General features: G+C 38.5%; 2 protein-coding genes across 3 annotated transcripts; one reads left to right on the top strand and one right to left on the bottom strand.

The window, feature by feature from the left end:
• Positions 1–3,613: 3,613 nt before the first annotated feature.
• On the top strand, positions 3,614–7,710 carry prrt4a (proline rich transmembrane protein 4a). The gene is made up of 2 exons (XM_037683205.1): positions 3,614–3,800; positions 5,606–7,710. Exons 1-2 carry the CDS (start codon positions 3,614–3,616, stop codon positions 7,708–7,710), a joined length of 2,292 nt encoding a protein of 763 aa, XP_037539133.1.
• A 4,202-nt stretch (positions 7,711–11,912) lies between these two features.
• Positions 11,913–18,622, bottom strand: impdh1a (IMP (inosine 5'-monophosphate) dehydrogenase 1a). Of its 2 annotated transcripts, none has more exons than XM_037682850.1 (15): positions 18,257–18,622; positions 16,537–16,585; positions 15,581–15,682; positions 15,388–15,462; positions 15,069–15,275; positions 14,864–14,951; positions 14,592–14,791; positions 13,636–13,726; positions 13,423–13,518; positions 13,181–13,324; positions 12,831–12,972; positions 12,581–12,724; positions 12,412–12,495; positions 12,150–12,166; positions 11,913–12,028 (listed from the first exon to the last, which is right to left on the bottom strand). In XM_037682850.1, exons 1-15 carry the CDS (start codon positions 18,490–18,492, stop codon positions 11,922–11,924), a joined length of 1,782 nt encoding a protein of 593 aa, XP_037538778.1. In that variant the 5' UTR covers positions 18,493–18,622; the 3' UTR covers positions 11,913–11,921. The 2 variants fall into 2 exon arrangements, with proteins under 2 accessions (XP_037538778.1, XP_037538777.1); XM_037682849.1 differs by lacking the exon at positions 18,257–18,622 and adding an exon at positions 17,521–17,619.
• Positions 18,623–21,458: the final 2,836 nt, after the last annotated feature.

Below are 21,458 nucleotides of genomic sequence, written 5' to 3'. Positions count from 1 at the left end.
AGTTGGTTTATCAAAAATATTGAGCTAACATTTGATGTGATAGTACCTGAGAATCATTTACAACACATAGTCTACATCAGGGGTCTGCAACTTGCAGCTCTAGGGCCACATGTGGCTCTCTGGTCTCTCTGCAGCGGCTCTTTCAGGCTTTGACCAAAACTAAAATAAAACTTAAGTTTATTTAAATTATTGCCAACAATGAAAATGGCTAGTAGCAGATTTCCTGTCATTTTCAAATATGTGAAGGATAGTACAAACACAAGGTGCAATAAAATCGTGCTAGGTTATTAGCCACTTTAAGTCAACTTCTAGTCTCTCAGCGTGATCTTTCTCTCAAAACCAACAGAAAATTTTGAACATCTTTAAGACAAGCTGCTGAGAAGGAATATTTGATTAAACGAAGAATAAAACACAAAAAACAAAGTCAAATTAAACAAAAGTTTTTTTTTTTTTTTTTTTTGTGTGTGTGTAACTGGATGTCCAACAAACTCATTTTATATTGTTTTTACCTTTATGCTTTAAGTAGGACACTTAATTCTTCAACAATTTAGAGAACTCACATCGACCTGCAGAGTTCAGTGTTTTAATGTTTATCAAATTGTTAAAAGTTATATCTTTTTTCTTTCTTTACATGAATCTGGTCTTTTCTTTTGTATTAAAATGTAAAAAAATATAAATAAATGTTAATAATAGTGTAACATTTTTTTGTTTTATAATATCATCCCCACTGGACGGAAAAGCCATCTCCAACAAACATATGGTCCATGGGCCACCAGTTGACAGTGCACACTTGTAGCAGGTTTTGCAGCTCCAGACATCAGAATTAGCAAGCAAAGAGGCAAAGTGACTCTTTTTATAGCAAAGTTTGCAGATGCCTGTCTGCTTGTGATATCGCACAAGATAATATTATTTTTAGGGTTTGACCAAAATGATTACTATTACATCCTTTCTCAACATAATATTATTTAAAACAATATTAAAAGGCATAGCATGAGGACTTTAATTCTAAAGACTTTCATTAACTATGGGAATCTTTTATTTACACAGAATTATTAGTTGCACCTTAATTTAGTTTAATAAAGCACTTCAGTTTTTGTAAACAGAGTTGTTTATTGGTACATCGTGTCCCCTACATTGTAATATTTTACCTTAACCCCACAATCTTCATCTCTTCCAGGGACAGAACTTTCTTTAGGCCTCCTGTTTGCTTGTGCAGCTTTTGTTTTTGTGCCTTGTCCTGGCTGTCCTCGCTCCCAGCTGGAACTCAGTCCCTGCTGACGTTGTTGGAGAATGATTTGTATAAACAGAGAGAAGTTGCTCAACGTATTCAGACAGAAAAGTGTGAGGCGGTAATAATTTGGCCGTGTCCCTCACTGAGCTCATATGTTTGGGCTGTCATTGTTCCTCCTCAGTCCTTTTAGTTACGGCTGGCTTGATGCTTTCCTGTGTCGTCAGACACCGGGTTAATCACACCCCTGTGGAGGAACTTCCTATCTCCACTGACTGAATCATCTCATTTTGCCTCTCTTAAGATGTATTCATGTGAATGACATCATATTTTACAAGTAGAACAATGTTTATTTAATGGTGTGCTGCTTATTTTATGGCTGGCATGAAGAAGGGTGACCAGTTTATTACTTTTATTCGTGTCCAAATTCTGTATGTTCAGCAGATATCTGTACAGTTTGATCTTTGTTTACATATTTCTTTCTTTAAATACAAGTATATTTAGTGGGATTTGGCTAAATGGCTTTACTGCAACGAAGGTCTTTTATCAGGCAGACAGAGAACGTATACAGTGTCTGTCAGTACTTCAGAGTCACTGTTTCCAGATGCTTCCAAAGGTATGTGGATCAGAGTCTATTTTAGAAGTATCCGTGGAATTAAATTAGCTCATGAGGTTAGTGGATTTCCCCCCCTGGATGAACACATCTCAATGAGCAAATCTGATCACTTTACACTTAATAAGATGACACACACCATCAAATTTGTTTGTGTGTGTGTCTGTTTGGGGGTGGAGTTACAATAATATGCTTTTTTATTTACATTGGCTCAAATTTTGAGTAAATAAATAAATAAAAACAAACTTTGTTTATACCATATTTTCAACTAGATAAACTTTACTGCAAGTATGCAAGTGATAACTCACTCAAAACATATATTTGCTTTTTACGTTTTTGTTCGTGAGAGGGTCTAAATGAAGTCTAATATGTTGAATATAAGGAGTTATTTTACCTTTAGATATACGTTTTTCTTCTTCTTGATCTGTTACATACCTCTTTTATTTAAATATGTTTATTTGACAGCTATAACGCAGAGATAAGTATAAATATCCCCGAGAAGACAGATCTGTATCATAAAACCAAGGGGGGGGTTTTTTGTGTTAAAATTACACAATTGAAATAATCTTTTGAAGTCATTGATCACATGCAATTTGTTTAAATGAAAGTTGGTTTTATTCTCTGCTATGAATAAACTCCCAGTAAAGAATATTTTTGTGAAAATGTTTATTTTTAGAAATGTGTTAAGTGCACAGACACACAAGAATTCTCCCTCATGTATTATGAATGTATGCCGCTGAAATAAAACATTCTCAACAGAGCTGTGTGTGACGTTTTGCTTATTTATTTATTTTCCTTAACTAGCAGCTGTAAAGTATCCTCAGTACTGAGTATTAATCTGCAGCATGCACAGGATGGTGGAGAAGACGATGCATGTTGGTTAGCTAAGGATGCTCTCAGATCTCTTTTTTTTATTTTTATCCTTCTTTCTTGTTTTTCTTCTCATTCCAGCATTTCTGTGCCTAAATCTAGGAGGCAGTACTTGTAGTGATGCTGCAGGAAACGGCCTCACTTTTAAAATTGTCCAGCAGCAGCATGTGGAACGGTGGGGGCTTGTCCAGAGGAGGTGGGATCTGTCCTGTGTGCTGTCTGTCTGACGGTGCGAAGAGGAGCACAGCACAGTGAGAATGGAAAGATGCAAAGTGCTGGGCAGATCGGTACTGCAGACATGGAGCTCCGGCAGCACAAAGACCTAGTCCTAAATAAATGAAATGTTCAAAAAGGCTGCAGCAGAAAGGGCATCTGATAAGGTAAGACAGCCACTGTCAGTAAAAATGAATACATTTCTGCGTTATAATTTGAGTGAAAGTATGTCGCAAGACTCGCGTGTTGCTGCAAATTATTCAGGAGATTATTTTCCTCCGTCCTACTAAAATTATTCATGATTTCCTTTTTTTAAATTCCTCCCACATGCTCCAGTTTATCTCCTTCAATGCAAACGCTTTCAAATTGTACATTAAGTGTGGAATGTTTGCACTAATTGTGTTTAATACTCGATGTGTCCTTCATTCTCCTCCAGGTGTGACTCGAATAAAACCACAGATTAGTTTGTGACTCAATCCTCATGCAATTGAGCAACAATATTGCTGGTGAGTTTGCAGACCCTCAAAATGGGATCCCTCTGGACCATTTTCTTCCTTCAACCTTTCGTATTGTCTTTATTACTTCATGTCGTTGCTTCAACTGGAGAAAATGCCATTGAGACACAAAAAGACACAGACAGAGAAGCAAAGTTTCTTACACAATCCTTATATAAACCTCAGGGATCAAATATGGCACATGGGAAGCCTATGTCTGGACCTGAGAACATCAACTTCCTGGGTCAACCTTTGAGTTGGACCATCATGTCATCTGAGGATACGGACAGACAAGGTGTGCTTGGTGAATACAGCGAGGAGAGCACCGAGACGCCTCTTTCATATCTCGAAGGAGGAGGACTTCTATCAAAACACACAAAGAGTGTGACGGAGGATTCTTCCATTATGCAAACAACATGGTCTTCATCAGGACATGTGCCACCAAATCCTACTCAAGAACAAACGTTTCATTTTTTGTCAGCCGAGAGCAGCACTGTATCTGTTCTGCTTCAGAGCAAAGATAATGAACCAACATCCACCACTTTACACAAAAAGTTAAAGAGCCATTTACAGTTTCTTCTGCCTGGCTCACTTTCACCACACAAAGTTGACCAGAAATCATCTTCTTTGGAGTCAGACGGCCCCGGACTTAACCCTGAGCACTATTCTCCATCAGCAGGTACGAACAACTGGACTAAAGGCATGAATGTATCTAAAGAGGAAAAACAAAACAGACCGGTTGATGTCACAGATCATTCTTTACAAAGAGGAATTGTCAGCAAAGAGACGTCTACAGGTAAGAGTCATATTTAGAGTTGAGAATAATGCTTTATACCAAATGTCACATTTGTTACAGTTTACACTTGATATTTATATCCACGTTTATAAACTGTAAAATGTGTGTCCCACATTGTCTTTAAGAACTTACAAATGTGTCACTGCAGTGTTTGTGATAAAGTAGTTTGACATTCACCAAGTGGTTTGTATCACACACTCCTCTCGTGTCCTCATCACCTCTAAATCCTTCTGTTGCAGGCTCCTTATCTAACGTTTCACTCTCTTGAAACATTTCATCCATATTGATGTCTATAACAAAAACCCACCTCCAAAGCATAGAGGACAGCATGGTGCACACGTGCGCCCGTGCTAATATTTACTGTATACACTCACAGTGACACTCACTTGTTAAAGTAGTGTAGTGTCCACAAACAAAGAGGGAGGTGGACTTTGACTGAGCTAGAAATTGTCCTTCTTTCTGCTCTTGTGTGTCAGCTGGATCCATGTTAGCCATACGGGTGAGTAAAAAGGCAGAATACAATCAAAATATGTGGGTCAAAAGATGAATTACACTAAAATAGTGTTTGACCATGTTCGTTTCAGTGTTTGTTGACATTGAGCTGAAAAATAGGTTGCGTTCTATTTCTAAGATGGTCTCCAACATTCAAATAGCTACATATAAAACTTACTCTGACATGCCTTTATTACAAGAATAGGAGGTTTAAATTTCTAACTGTCCATCCGATCACAGCTGACTACTTGTTTTAGTGCCTTGACAGATTTGAATAGATAAAATAACCCATTTTGGTCATACCTTGTAACTACACCACCAAATGAACAGCAATCGGGTCAATACTGGCTAATCAACACACATCTCTCTCTCTCTCTCAGTCACGTTCACATGAACACACATGCATGCAACTCGTTCTTGCTCCCATTTCTCACTGTGTGACCCACTTAGAGCTTCCCAGTTGCAAGCCAACTCTGTTTTATTATAGATTAACTTCTCATAGAGAGACTGTTCAATCTTGATCTAGTTTTCAGAGCTAACAATTGCAGTTATAACAGAGTTTTGCTTACATTGCTTGGACTGTTTTGTGAATTTTATGGGTAAAATTGTTATTCAGGCTTGTAATCAAGCGTACGTTGTAAGACACATAGTAAAATGAGGTTGTGCTTTTTTATGATGGTGGAGTCATCCTCCCCACCATCACAGACATCTACACCTCCAGATGCAGGAAGAGGGCCACCTGCATCATGAAGGACCCCACAGTTAGATTACTGTTTAGTTTAAAAAGCTATAATATTTTACTGTCTTGCCTATTGAATATTTTGCACTTCATTGCTTTCTGGCATAAACAATAAAAATATGAAAATGTCTGACAATATCTTGATGTGATTGCTTTACAGATGAGTCCAGGACAGACAGCCTGAATGCCTCCAAGACCAGTGGCACATTTTTGCCAGGGGGTAGTATGGACATGTTCACCACACCCTGCAAAACATTAGATGAGACCTGGACTCCCACTTACCCAGATGATCTTACATCCAGCGAGCCTCTTCGTCCCTTTTTGACACTCAACCCTGGCCTCCTCATCCCCCTGTATTCAGACTGGAACTCTGCACTTGGCACATGGGGATTTGCATGGGAAGCCCACATCTACGGTCTGGGAGCAGTCTTCAGTCTGTTTGGCCTAATCTCTGTAATCTGCCTGCTAGGCTTGCCCATTCGATGTCCTCCTGGGTTTCCCTATTTCACAATGTTGCACTTTTTCATCCTGACATTTGCTGGGATCCAGGCCTTCAATTTGGTCTATGATGCTTACAATTCTCAAGATCGTCTCCCTCCTCTCGTGACTCAGCTGCTCTCTGAACTGCCATTGCCATGTTTGATATCAGCTTTTTCCCTAGCCTTCCTTCTTCTTTCCTTGAACTCACGCAACCATCTCTCACTTCCTCTTGCTATTTCTACCTCATTTTCAGCTTTGCCCAACCCTTGCATTTTACTATGCATGTGTTCATTTTATTTTTTAATCTCTCTGGGGTGTGTTGGCCTCCTTCAGCTTTTCCACAATCTTCCTAATGTGATCCTTCTAATCCCTCAGGGTGTGTTTGTCTGCTTCACTATATTTCTGTCATGCTCCTACCTCATCTTCTACTGCTTAAGACTAGTGAACTCTAAACATATTTACAGGCTGAATGACAGTGGAGAGACTGGAGGATCACCTGAAGTTACAAGACCTTCATTTTGTCCCTTTTCCAAAGTGGAGGACTGGGAAAGGGCAGCAGGAGCTGGACTAGGAAGTTCAATATGTTTGCTGGGATGTGGAGGTCTTCAACTTTATGGGATACTACATGTTCTTGGTTTTGGGGGGGTGAAAGGGTATGGGTTTCAGCCCTGGCCCTGGTGGGGTTACCAGATAGGATGCAGATTCTGTGAGATTGGTGTGTGTCTAGGTTTGTCTATTATTGGCTCACATCCTGTTTTCTGTAAAAACAGCTCCTCCATCAGGACCTTAGCCAACCCCAGACCAGGATCTTGGTCTCGTCTATTCTGCAGTTCCCCTTTACGAGAGCTCAATGTCACTTCTCAAGATGGAACTAATTCTCCTGTTCTCTCCTCTCATGAGTCCTGGACCCAAAGTAAGCAGGGAGAACCAGTGGTCTTTGATGGTGTCACCAAGAGACAGTCAGATGTGCTTCCTCTTTGTGCAGTGGAAAACCCTCCTATAAATGGACTAAACAATGTCAAGAAGCTAAGCCAAAATCCAAGTACTTTTCCTCTACTTACACCGTTACAACCACCGGACAAACCTAAAAACACAGATGAGTCTCATCAATCATCTCTGGAGAGTGTAGATGCAGGGACTGACTCAACCGGTGACCTGCGACCTCCATCTCCTATAGACTTGTCTCGCAGTATTGACCAAGCTCTATTCAGCGACTCTTTATTCTCTGACAGTATATTTGGTCCACAGAGATTGTTCCATGGATCCTCAAGTGTTTCTCTGAGCTCTCTTAACCAATGTAGATTGAATCAAGGACCCTGCTCAGCTGAAGATAACATTTACCGAACCTCCTCTTGTGGAAAAGTGGATCAAGAAAAAGCTCTGTCAAATTCCAGAGCTTCCCAGCCATGTGGCATTTTGACATCTTGTAGTCATGCAGCACCAAAACAAAAGGACTGGAAGGGGAGCATTACTGGCTCCACTCAGGGTTTGTGCAGTTATCCCAAAGAAATGGGAAAGTTACGTTCAAATTCTTGGACTAACAGGGGGCAAAACTTTGCACCAAGCAACTTGCCAAGAGCAATCACCCACTTGTCTTATCACAGGCGATACCGAACACTGAGCCTGGCCTCCCAGAAGAGTCGGGGCTCTGGTCGATTAGCAGGGACTAAACAACTAAGTGAAAGCAAGCAGCTGGAATGGGATACAGCTGCACAAGCAGAGTTTGTTGATGTGTGCAGACAAATTGATGCCCTGAGTGTTTGCAGTGATACAATTGAATTGTAATAAGCTTTAAAATGTTCAGAAGCTCATTTTGATCAGACTACTTAATGAAGGAATTACATCATAGAGAAGATATACAAATATCAGCAGATCTAAAGAAAGGACATTTTGCAATACAATATGACCTAATATTTTTCTGTAAATACTGGTTAGCCATTTTTCACTTAATTCCTGTGATTCCTGGTTCAAACCTAGACATTAGATTTCACTGTGCTGGATATCTCTTTTGGATATATTTTAGACTGCAGAATAGTTCTAATTAATTTCAAAATGTTCTTTAAGATAAGATTAATAGCATATGACTTTACTGTTGGTGATAATTTGTTGGTCACAATAATGAAGAAAATGTTAGCCAAGAATATATTTTCTGTTGGGATTATAAATTAAACTTGCTCATAGAAGACTCCAACTAAGGTTACTGAAAAAGTGTTTACCTAAAAATTTAAAATTCTAAATGAAAATAAATAAATAAATATATTATAAATATATTATATATATATTTATTATATTAATATATAATATATTATATATTGGCCCTGTGATGGACTTGCGACCCGTCCAGGGTGTACCCCGCCCCTCGCACAGTGATTGCTGGACATGGGCACCAGCGACCCCCGTGACCCAAAATGGAATAAGCAGGTAAAGAAAATGGATGGATGGATATTATATATTAAAGCAACAAAAAAGTGAGGTCAACAAACATTTTACACTCCTGGCTTTACTTTTGAAATAATATTTGTTCTGATTATTTAAAATATTATTTGCAAAATTATTTCCTGAAAAAAACAAATGTTCCTGATTTTTTTTTCTATCGTAATTAATTCTTTATTATTGAAACATTGTCCAAAACGGCAGCCTGTAAATATTTATTGCAACCATATTCCACTTTTTAGATTGTCATTTTGAAAAATAAAATAAGTAAATACCATTCAGCCCAAGACATTTTTTAAACAGGCAGTAATTCAATAATGCATTGAGTTCTGAAAGGTTTTTTTTTTTTTTTTTGTAAATGTACAATTCTTTTCATATATTACGCACTTTCAATGCCAGAAATGGAGAAGAAGCTTTAGTGCAGAATAGATAGTCCACTGATGTTGTGTTTTTTCTAATTGTTGTTCATTTGCTTGCTTTTTTAAAAACATCCTTTCAGATTGACTTAAAGTTGTTTAAATGTTCTTTGGTGTTTTTTTCTACAACTGACCTGCACTTTCACTAACAGTTGTTTGTATTAGTGCCACATCCCATAGGCATAGTGACAGTTTATATTGTAAAAAATATTTTTCAAGATTGTTATAAAGAAAAACTTTTGTTATTTCCAACATGCTTATTTAGTAGTTTGTCAAACATTTTATTTTATAATACTAAAATTAAGAGAAAAAAATAATACCAGTTCTTGTCTCCAGTTAGTTTTTGTCTCCAGTTAGTTTTTATGTTTTATTTTTCGCATGATGAGACATTTTGACATCATATAACTATTGTTGTTATCGAAGCTAAGATTATAATTTAAGAAAATTGGATCAGTACCATGCATTGATCCAATTCATCTTCTATTTATTTTTTTTATTGAAATACCATCACATTTAAACAGTGCATGATCAAACTTACATCTTAACCCAAATATTGACTAGAAGCTTTCAGAAAAAATAAGTCCACCAAAATCCAAAAACAAAAACGTCCATGTTTTTTATTTCTAGAAATACTGTACAATACAAATTTAAAACAATGTCCGACTCTTTTCATAAAAATATTTTTCTCTGTGCTATTTACATTTTATTTAAATGATTGGAGCGAAAAGATAATCATGAAAAGTGTGTTTTTACTAACAGAACCTAGCCAAATTTGTCATACAGACACAGAACTTAATGAATCGAACTTGACAAAAAAATAATGCAAAACTAAGTTGTTTAACTTCTACAGATTCACAAGTGTTATTTTCAAGATTTAAAGAACAAAGCTGGTTCTAATAGGTGAAATCTAAATTAGCTTCATGTTGACAATCCTAAGACATATTTAAAGTTGATCACTTTTTTCAAATAAAAACCTTTTTAAGATTTATTAATCCTATTCATGTGACTTTGTATTTATGTCAAGGTATGAAGCTAAAAAGACAGATGACCACCTGAATATTTATATGTTTATTATGGTAATAATGATATTTAGCTAAATAAATTGATGAATAATGTACACTGACACGTTTTTTTCAGTGTTTTCTTTTTACACCGAACACATCAACACAGTGTTGACAGTTTTTCAGACTTTCATGTATTGATATTTCAAACACATCCCTTAACTTTCTAACCGCACACAGTTTATTCAGTTAAAGTCTTGTACCTCTCATCCATCCGCTCTCTGTTTTGGTGTTCCACAAGTTTCTGTCCTCAGCCTTTCCATTTTATCATTTATTTTCTTCCACTTGGCAATATGTTTTGAAAACATAAAATCCAATTCCACTGTTACGTGGATAACACCCACCTCTATCTGCCCACCACCCCTACCTCCACTCGCTCACCTCACTCTTTGACTGCCTTTATGATGATGATCAGATCCTGGTTCACCAGCAAATTCCTCAAACTAAACAAGGACAAAACAGAACTTCACATTGGCACCACATGTAAATCCACCTTTGCAAAAACAGTTTACCTGTCCCCGGGTTAACAGTCTGGCTGTCATCCTAGACAGCACATTATCATTTTAAGTCCCATATCCATAACATCACCCGTCTCCATCCATCCCAATCACTTTGTTCACTCTTTGGTCACATCCTGTCTACCGTAACTCTTCTTTTTAGGTCTACCTACAAAATCCATCCATAAACTCCAACTGGTCCAGAACTCTACCACTTGCATCATTTCCAGAACCCCTTCCACCCTGTCTTGAAGCATGGCGCCCCATTAAATATTGCATTTCTTACAAAACCCTGCTCCTCACCTTCAAAGCCCTCAACAGCCTCGCCCCTCATTATCTCACAGAACTTCTCCACATTCACCCACTACACTCTCAGATCCTCCTCCTCCACCCAACCACCTGCTCGTCTGGTCACGATGGGCTCAAGAACATTCAGTCACTCAGCACCCCACCTGTAGAACTCTCTCCCCCCGGACATCAAACTCTCTCCCTCAATCTCCATTTTCAAATCCCAAATCAAAACTTTTTAAACAGGCTTACTCACTTTCACCTCCTTGTCACACTACATATATTTAAGTTCTGTTCTGTGTTTATGTTGTTATTTTTCATTTGTTGTTTTATTCTTTTGTCTTTACTGCATTTTATATTGTATTTTATTGTGCGTGTCCTTAAGTGCCATGAAAGGAGTCTTCAAATAAAACGTATTATTATTATTATTAACAAAAGCAGAACAAAGTTGTTAGAGCTGTTGCATCTCAGCGAGAAAGTCACTGGATCAAATCCCGGCTTGGGGTTTTTCTGGGTGCAGTTTGCATGTTCTCTCCGTGCATCATGTGTGGGTTTTCTCCGGGTGCTCCAGTTTCCTCCCACAGACCAAAAACATGCATGTTAGACTGATTGGTAACTCTAAATTGTCCCTAGGTATGAGTGAGAGAGTGAATGGTTGTTTGTCTCTATGTGTCCCTGTGATGGACTGGAGAATTGTACTGGGTGTCCCCCTGCCTCTCACACAGTAATAGCTGGATATGGGCACTGGTGACCCCCGTGACCCAAAATGGAATAAGCGGGTAAAGATAATGGATGGATGGATGGATTATTAACAAAGGGAATTAAGATAATTTTAAACTGAGATTGTTCATTGTTGCCTCATGAACACTTTGTTTCAGAAGTGTGAACTTTGGTTGATAAACTTTGGTTTCTTCTGCAACAGTGCAGCAAAGAGCTCTCTGATATACAGTAGGTATAAATGATCAGTTCTATGACAATTACTGCTATCATTACAAAAATTAATTGTAATTTTGACTTCTCTATATATTTTCAATTTGTAAGCCTTGTGCTGCAAAATAAAATAAAAAGCTTTTATTGTACTTTGTGTCGTACACTAGATCAGATAAACAGAACATTTTTATATTAATAGTAATACATATTCCGTATTGAAGTGACCCAGCAAAATAAAGTATACACATTTTCAAGTCTTTGCTAGTGGAAAAAAGGGAATAAACATTTCATATGCTAATATTCATCTGTACTTCAGTTGCTATTTAATTTGATGTAAATGCCTAGATGTAATGATGACTTTCTGGTTCTGATCACATGCGTCCATTGCATCTGCTCGTAGCAGCCGGGGATGGGACATTAGGCCCGGATCGTGTGTTTCCTCTTCCTCCTCCTGCTTCAGAAAAGTCGCTTCTTGCAACTGCAGTTGGAACATAGGAGAAAATAAAAACATGCTTACAAATCAATGAACTCCCAAAAATAGTGGTCTTCAGTGGAGATGAATGAAAGAATGGAGACAACGACTGCATGAATGTACTCACATGGCACAAAAGAATATCTAATATGAAAGCATGCGTGAGAAAAGAAAAATAAGAAGCGTGTTGATGCTCTGGATAATAAGTAAATGAGTTTACACGTGACAAACATTTGTTTTACTCAAATTATCTAAAGAGGCGAGAGGAAGCAGGAGATAACAGCCCTCACTAAATGATTAATAACATTTACATGCAATGGAAAATGTAAAAAAAAAGAACAAGAGAGAAATGAGACTTATGGCACAGAAGGTAAAAAGGTCACGCATACGAGTGGAGGCCATGAACTCCCCCCTCCATCTGTGCAGACATGGTTCTCTTCTCAAACTTTAACTCGCCTGAGTACATCATGGACCTGAGAACAACAAAGACTTCTTAAAGTACCTACAATAATAATACTGTAATTTAAAAAAATATAGTAAGCATATTGACAAACTAACCTCAAGATGGACAAGCTCTTGGCTCCGATGTCCTGGCAGCCATGTTGGATCCCAGCAATGAGGTAAGGAACAAACTTTTGAATGGAGCCTTTATCTTGTACTGATCCTGAGACTCCCTGAGCCACCTTTAACTTGTCGCCCTCACTGGACAAATAAATCCAAGTAGAACAAGAGAGGAGCATTTTACAGAAGTTCACTATGCTTATGTCAGATTTTGAAGAGATGGAAAATTGTGTGTCTATACTTATACCTAAAATAGCGCTTTTGACTGTTGTTCTTCTCCATCGCATCCAAGGAGCCCATTCCTCTGTACTTTTTAAGGCGCACACCATCTGAAAAGAAATATTCTCCTGGAGCCTCAGTGGTCGCTGCTAGCAAAGACCCCATCATCACTGAAGACAGTTATTTTAAAAGATGCATTAGGTGTTTGCAAATGAAACAAAACGTGCAAAAATAAAAAAAAGAAAGAAAGAATAGGGATGGAATTAAGCTAGGTTTTGTTCTTAAAGGGTAGTTGAAAGAGATTTTATCTAGAATGACACATTTTTATTCAGAATAATCCAAATACAAAGAGCAAATATCGAAGATTCCCTTCTCTACCTGTCGATGCTCCCAGAGCGAGCGCTTTGACCACGTGTCCCACAGTCTGAATGCCTCCATCAGCAATGACTGGGACTCCGAAACGTCTGGCATACTCTGCAACCTTGTACACAGCTGTACCCTGGGGCCGTCCACATGCCATCACTAAGAGACAAAAATGAAACATCAGCTTCTTTATGCAAAAGCTGGATTGTTGGCTATCCAAGAATGAGCAAGCTGGCATCCAGCACTGTGTTTTGTACCTTCCTGAGTGATGCAGATTGAGCCACAGCCCATGCCGACCCTCAGAGCATCCACACCAGCATCTATGAGGTTTTTAGCCTGTGCAGCTGTCACCACTAGAGAGAGACAGAGGCGTGGAAAACAGCTGGTTGACTAAGACGATGATCAAATGGGATTTAAAATAAACGCACAAGATAAATGTGAGAACTTTTTGTAAGAAAAGGCGGACAGACCATTTCCTCCCACCACTTGTAGATCAGGATACTTTGATTTCATGTAGTTTATCATGTTGATTTGATACACTGAGTTTCCCTGGGAAGAGTCCTGAAAACAATTCAACTGATTTAGAAATAGCTTAAGGCAGAGGTTCACATCTGTAACGCATTAAACGAGTCAACTAAAGTGGAAAAAAGCACAAAGCTATTGTAACTTTTGTTCCAAATAAAATAAAATAAAAAAACAAGTATTTGAGTGTTTTTTAGTAACTTTGAGTCATGACAATAAAATCAGCTCTAGTGACTTTCATAAGTATAATATTCATTTCACTTTATAAACTTAAATATATATATAATAAATAAAATTTTGGACATTTGAATCTAAGACAAAGATATTTACTGAAATGGCAAATTTCACAGTTGATATAACAATTTATTAGGCTAACAGCACTCAAAAGAGTTTGGTGTGTAATTTAAATCTGGTCAGGGTTATAGCAAACATTTTGTTAAAAAAAAAATCACATATGAACAGTTATCAAAACTATTTTTCTTATTATATACTTGTATAAAACCTTCTGGTCTCTATTTTTTTATTATAGCAAATTTCTAAATACTGTATGACCTATTTTTCATCTAAACAAATACATTTTAAAACTGCAAGTAATATAAAAAACTAAATTTTCTTCATCGCCCAAGATTTAGTTTTGCACTCACTTCCTCATTTTCAGCACGAGGCTGAAAGTGACTTTTCAGAAAATGAGCAAAACCCATTTTTAGAACAGCTGACAAATTAAAAAAGACCGCAGATGAAATTTAGGGATTAAAATTCAGCAGAACGTTTGACTATAGGCCAAACCTTTTAGGATAAAATGGTAAAACAAGAAGTTATTTTTTACATTACCACCGTATGTAAAATATCTCTAGTTTGGAGTTTCACTACATGCAGCCAGTTGTTGTACAGCTAAAAATCTGACCAGGACTACCACGTCCACCCCAGCCTGGATGAGGAGGTCCAGTCTGAATTTGTCGTCCTCCCTGGTACCGATTGCAGCGCCACACAGCAGCTGTTTGCGAGAGTCTTTGGAAGCCAGAGGGTAATCTCTGTTCTTCTTCAAGTCAGTTCGGGCAATAATGGCAACCAGCTCATCGTTGTCATTAACAATGGGGAGTTTTCCTAAGCAAACAATGTAAAATGAGTAAAAAGTAAAACGAACTCTGTCAGAATGCCACGGCCTTTGTGATTTACCCTTTTTGCTTCTTTGCAGTATCTCATTCGCCTCTTTTAGTGTAACTCCAGCAGGCGCAACAACCAGATCTTCTCTTTTTGTCATAACCTGGATCAAACAAATGAACTATGGATTGTCTGTTTTCTAAACCAACATGTTCAGATGAGATTATGATTTTCATTACTTTAGTTCTCACAAACGTGTCATTTTTAGAAAAAACATTACTTCTTCCAGATGTTTGTCATAGTCCTTCTCAGACAAAAAGTCTATATCTCTGGACGTCACTATGCCGACCAGCTTGCTGCCCATCTTCCCCGTCTCTGTCACTGGGATCCCAGAGAAACCGTGTCGTCTTTTAGCTTCGAACACATCGCCAACTGTGTGACAAGGACTCATCACCACCGGATCTGTGATGAAGCCCTGCTCGAATTTCTGACAAAAACAATAAAATAAAATAAAAAAGTTGTGACAATGCTTTTAAACGTTGCTACTTAAACAGATGAAGCCCAGTCTTGAGTGATGATCCACCTATATTGTGTCTTACCTTGACTTTCCGGACCTCGTTGGCCTGGAAGTCAGCGGAGCAGTTATGATGGATTATTCCAATCCCACCCATCAGCTGAAATCAGACCCATGGGAAGAGAGGAACATAAATCATGTTTTTTCCTAAACATGTAGGTCAAAATAATGTTTAATGAGTGAATATTAAGGAATGATGTATGTTTGTTTGCACTCACTGCCATGGCAATAGCCATGGATGACTCTGTGACTGTGTCCATGGGAGACGAAATGAGCGGCGTCTTCAGGGTGATTTTTCTCGTCAGTGCAGACGTCAAATCCTTTAAAACAGGATGCATGTATGAACAATAATGTCAGCCTCACACTAAACAAAACTTTAATTTTAAAAAGTACAACACAGTGTGCTGAATCAATGAATAATGGCACTGCAAATTAGTACACCGTATATATTTTTATTATGTTTTTGTTGCAAATAAACCTAAAAATAAGTGTGGACTTATTAGAGACCTGCTGTATTCACCTGTTGAGTGTGAATGACGCAGGTGTGTGATGATCTGTTTTGAACACATGCTAACAAGCAACCAGCGACCCAGGCTAGAAATTAATTTATTGTCCCATAAGAGTTTAGAATAAGAACAAAGCAAAAAATTATTTTGTGATTATACACTGTTTTTAATTAAAAAATCTATTTTTTTAATAAATAAAAAAAAATGTATATATAAAATAACATTAATAAATAAATATTAATAATAACATAATATATAAAATAAATAAATAATAATGATGAAATAAATAAATAAATAAATAAAAATAATAATAATATACAAAAAAGTAATAAAAATAAATAAATAAAAATCTATGTTGATTCCTAGTTTGTTTGTTTTTTTCTTCAATAAAACAAATAGTATGGTATAGTATAACGTTTATTTATTTTAAAAATACAAAACAGTTTCATAACTATATAAAAAAAATACAGGAGATTTACAATGAAAGGCAGCAGAAAGAAGAAAATATCTTATTATATCTGCCCCTTTTTTCAAACAATTAGTTCAATCATAATAATTTTCAAACACTAAACAATAATAATTTAATTTTTGAGACATACGGTACAAATACATAAATATTTGAAACATTTGACATTCACCACAATGTTTATTACATTGACAACACTCACCACCTCATCAGAAGTGAAATCAATAAAACCAGGGAGAATGAGGAAGTCACTGAAAGCAGAGAGGAAACAGACGTGGCCAAATGATCATAATATTTCTATCATAACGCATTACATTAATTAACCATAATAACTACCCTCCCAGTTATTTTATGTTATAATTATTTGTAAGCACAGATAGCAGCAGCAGCTGTTGCACCTCTGGTGCATTCTGGGACACTTACAGTAAAAATATTGGAATAACAACATAAAACAAATATAAGAGCAAAATAAAGAATTATAAAACAGAGTTTCAATGGACTAATATGAAACTTTTGAGATTATTATGGTCACACTCAACAAATCTGTTATAGTTCATCAGTTCAGTCTTCAGTCAGAGTTAAACTGGTTCCATAAGGCTGATCAAGAGTTATCTGGGTCATGACTTTTCCACAGAACCCCACTTCCAAATATCAGAACCACAGCTTTTACATTGAGAAGTGCTTTCAAAATATTTCAACATTTCAAATTTTTCTTTTTAAATTGTTTCATGCACTCTTAAAGGAACCCTGTCATATGTTTAGATGATAAATCAAGTTTTAATGAGGGACACACTTTTTTGCAAGCCAGCGTAAAAAAGGTGAAAGACTCCATCATGAGTCCAACCAACTGAAATCCTCCTGTTCATGGATAAACCCAACACATAGCCTCCATTAAGGAAACTGCACTGACACCCATTATCACACTAACACCCCCCTCCCCACCACCACCACCACCACCCCCCCACACACACAAGGACACTGCTCTTATGTTTGTAAAACCACTCAGTCCCTGAAAGTAGTATTGCTCGTAATAATCCTTTAAACAATAAGCTTGTCATCACAGCAAATATTAACAGAAATAGGAGTCTTTGCACGGCTGTGATTTTTGTTGGACATTTAATGATTTGCACCTGTCTCAGCATATTAGCTGCATGTTTGTTTCAGGAAGAATGAAAAAAGTTCTTACTTGTATGTCAGCCCCTCGCCGATGGCAAACAGCTGTTGTGCTGTGAGTCCGTCTTCAGGAACATAACCTGTGCCTCCACTGATCAAGTAGTCAGCCATGCTTAAATATCAACAATACATACACAGATGAAAGCATCATGTATAACTGTGTCACATCCGACAATTCAATAGACAAGATGGCACCTTTAATTCTACCTCTCATCATTATTTAAAACACTAAAGTGGATCATGATTTTCTAATAAATCAAGATATTTCTGCAGAATTTTAATACTTTTATGAACATCTAAGTTATTTCATGTTTATTTTTATTTTTTATTGTAGCCACATTCAATGTAAATCTGTAATGCATAGCTACTAACAGAAAATGCAGGAATACATAATATATGCCAGCTGTATAACTTTTAAATATGTGCAAACCCCATGTTTGTTTTTGTCGTGACCTCTGTTTGACTTTATTCTTTGGCCAGATCAGGAGCACAGACAGGAACTGCCAACTAAAGGAGCACATCCCTTCTATGGAAACACTTTCTTTCCGTCTATGACGGCGGTGCAGCAGGTAAGAGGATTTGGTCAGCTGCCCAGGTCAGTAAATGGGCTTCAAAACAAACAGCCATAGTTAATATAAAGTGAAAAATGTGTTACCAGAGACACCGTGGTTAGAACGTTCTTACGCTATCATCCCACCAGAACAGTTGAAGTTTGTGGTGGATTAACGTGGTTCTGTGTGAAAACTGACCTCTCTGGTTCATATCCAGCTTGGATACGTGTGTTGTTGTATCTCTGGGCTGCAGTCTCATGCCCGTGCACATGTGATGTTGGGTGGGCCTGAGCCAGGAAGGAATGAGGCTGCTCTCCATCTCTGTTTGAGACCAGAGGCCATGAAGGCTCCATGTCTCCCACAATCCTTCTGTAGTCAATCTGGTAACCGTCCCTCTCGCTGTCTCCAAACCGGTCATAACCATGACCCTCCATCTCTGGGAAATCCAGGATTCTGCCCTCCACAGAGCCCGCACACCTTTCACTCTCTCGCTCTCACACACAGTAATCAAGCACTTGTTTTGCACATGAACGTGCAGAATCACACCTTGCACTCCAGTAAACACTGAGCTTAGCACATCCCAAGAGACACTATCAGTTTGCTGTTCACTTGCATGCACTCATAAGCACAAGATGCTTTGAGTGGAGAAAAAGAAGTTTACTTGCCATCTTTTTTATTCTAAGCTGTAGTCAAACTAAAACAATAAAAATAATCAAGTGTGCAAAGTAAAAACAAAAAATCAGGAGCAGTTAAAGATCTTTTCAAATGTTTTGCTTGTCATCAGAAAATATCATATTCCTGTTTGACAGCAGCCATGCTTAAGATTAAAGCCCTTCAGCAAAGGGAGGAGTTTTCAGATGAAGGTAACTGTCATGGCAAACCAATTTCAGATTTTCTTGTATACTTCCTGGATCCAGAAAAAAAAGTCAGGTCTGGTATAGACAGCAGAAATTCATTCCCAATGTGGCCCACTCCTGCTTGATTCTTCTCAAGGCTGAGAGCTTCTCTCCACTGCGTTCCTGGAGGCTGCTGAGCTTAACTCTGTTTCTGACAGCAGCTGACGTCACTTGCCCATCTCACAAAGAGGATTGGGAGCATTAAAGCAGGATGGGGTGGGGAGAGATGGGTGTGTAGGGTGGAGTAAGGAGGAAGTAGGAGTGAGGAAGAACGTTGGGTCAAGATGACACTTGAGCACTTTTACCTCGAAGGATTACAAGTCAAAGTCAAAGTTTCTTTATTTGTCATTTGCACCACATGTGGTACATGTGGTGGAACAAAACTGTGTACACAGGGACCAAGTTACATCCAACAAAAGTGTAAATTGTAAAGAAAAACAGTAATAAGATCTAAGATATGAACTAAGAAATACGCTAAACTAAGAATACACTAAGCACTAATAGTACAAAAGCAATACGCCAAACAACAGCAGCACGAACATGAGTCTGTGTGAGCAGATGAGTACGAATGAACAGCAACAGAGTGAAATAAATCAGCAGCATGAGATCAGCAACATGGATAGTCAGCAGCACATAAGTGGCATTACTGTGATTTTTTTCACAGTGATTATTCTGGTTAGAGATTCATGAGTCTAAAATCTTCAGGGTAGAAGCTGTTCCTCAGTCTAGCGGTTCTACACTTAATTCTCCACAACCTCCTTTCTGAGGGGAGCGGTGCAAAAAGTGTGTGTGTGCTGGGTGAGTGGGGTCCTTCATGATGCAGGTGACCGTCTTCCTGCATCTGGAGGTGTAGATGTCTGTGATGGTGGGGAGGCTGACTCCAACAGTCTTCTGTGCAGCTTCACCACTCTCTGCAGAGCTTTTCTTTCTGCAGCTGTGCAACCTCCATGCCGCACATTGATGTTGGAGAACAGGATGTTCTCCACTGCACACCTGTAGAAGAAGGTGAGGACTTACCTTCCCAGACCAGCTCACCTCAGCCCTCTGAGGAACTATAGTCTCTGATGAGCTTTCTTGATCAGGCTGTTGGTGTTGTTGCCCCAGCTGAGGTTGTTATTCAGGTGCACACCCAAGTACTTGTAGCTGTAGTCCACTTCCACCGCAGATCCTCCTATGATCAAGGGAGGTAGGTGTGTTTGTTCCATCTGAAGTCCAAGACCATCTCCTTCATCTTCTTAACATTGATGTGAAGGTTGTTCTTTCTGCACTAGCTCTCCAGGTGTTCCACATCCTTCCTGTAGCTGGACTTATCAGTTTGTAATGCATCCCACCACCATTGTATCATCGGCAAACTTTACTATATGACAGCCTGGATGGGTAAGTGTATAGTCATACATGAGGCAGAGTGAACAGGAGAGGGCTCAGCACACAGCCTTGGGGGGCACCAGTGCTGAGGGTTATGGTGGAGGAGGAGAAGCTATGGATCCTCACAGACTGTGGTCTGTTTGTTAAGAAGTCTAGGACCCAGGTGTATGGGGCTTAGTCCCAGTGTGAATAGTTTGTCCATCAGGGTTTGGGGGATCATGGTGTTGAAGGCAGATGTGAAGTCCACAAAGAGCATACAGATAGGAGCCCTTCTGCGCCAAGTGGGTGAGAGCAGTGTGGACCACAGAGGAGATGGTGTCTTCTGTTGATCGATTCTCGCGGTACGCGCACTGGTAAGGGTCCTCGCTGATGTTGATGGTTGTTTTAATGTGAGTCACGACCAGTCTTTCTAAGCATTTAGCGACTATCGGGGTGAGGGCTACTGGCCGATAGTCATTCAGACCAGTCACTGTAGAGCTCTTTGGGACTGGGATGATGGTGGCAATCTTCAGGCAGGTGGCAACTGTTGCCAGGATGAGTGAGGAGTTAAAGATGTCAGCCAGCACCTCGCAGAGCTGATCGGCACATTCTTTAAGAACCTTCCCATGGGTGTTGTCTGGGCTGGTTGCTTTGTGAAGATTAATCCTCCTGAAAGTACTCCTCACTTCAGCTGAGGTCACGCTGAGAAACTCCTTTTCTGGTGGTGAGGTGAGTCTGGTGCTGGATGGTCTGTTCGGGTCTTGAAAGCATGCATAGAACTTGTTGAGGGCATCAGACAATAATGAGTCCCTATGGCACTGTGCACCCTGCCATTACAATGGAAAGATTGAGAGACAGAGCTGAGAAAGAAAGGTCAAACCCCAGTATGATCTCACACAGCATGGATGGCAAAATGATGACTTATACAAGAGTCTTTGCACACGTGAAGGCAGCCTCACTTTTAATGCATTGATGCATTAATGGCATTAAAATACAAAGTAATTTATTGTAATTAAATTTGTCTCAAGGCACATGCACAATAGGTTTTACGAATACACAACAAAATAGGCTGCAAAAATTATCCTCATGCAACACCAGTATATATACACCATATGGTTTCTCACAACTGTCATATTGTTCCATTTGAGAAGTTTTTGTAA

This window comes from Nematolebias whitei, chromosome 10, assembly GCF_014905685.2.
Source record: "Nematolebias whitei isolate Nwh7 chromosome 10, NemWhi1, whole genome shotgun sequence".
Lineage (NCBI taxonomy): Eukaryota > Metazoa > Chordata > Actinopteri > Cyprinodontiformes > Rivulidae > Nematolebias > Nematolebias whitei.
Note: the sequence above shows the minus strand (reverse complement) of the source record. Positions and strands in the feature narration are given on the sequence as shown.

What these genes read in the sequence shown, in the direction of transcription:
- impdh1a (XM_037682850.1), bottom strand. Translation starts at nt 18,492, where the DNA reads ATGGAGGGTCATGGTTATGACCGGTTTGGAGACAGCGAGAGGGACGGT. An exon ending in ACGAGGTCCGGAAAGTCAAG is followed by an intron (nt 15,276 to 15,387) that starts GTAAGACACAAT and finishes TGTTTTTGTCAG; the next exon opens with AAATTCGAGCAGGGCTTCAT. An exon ending in CGCTCTGGGAGCATCGACAG is followed by an intron (nt 12,973 to 13,180) that starts GTAGAGAAGGGA and finishes AACTGTCTTCAG; the next exon opens with TGATGATGGGGTCTTTGCTA.
- prrt4a (XM_037683205.1), top strand. Translation starts at nt 3,614, where the DNA reads ATGGCACATGGGAAGCCTATGTCTGGACCTGAGAACATCAACTTCCTG. An exon ending in TCTATCAAAACACACAAAGA is followed by an intron (nt 3,801 to 5,605) that starts GTGTGACGGAGG and finishes ATTGCTTTACAG; the next exon opens with ATGAGTCCAGGACAGACAGC.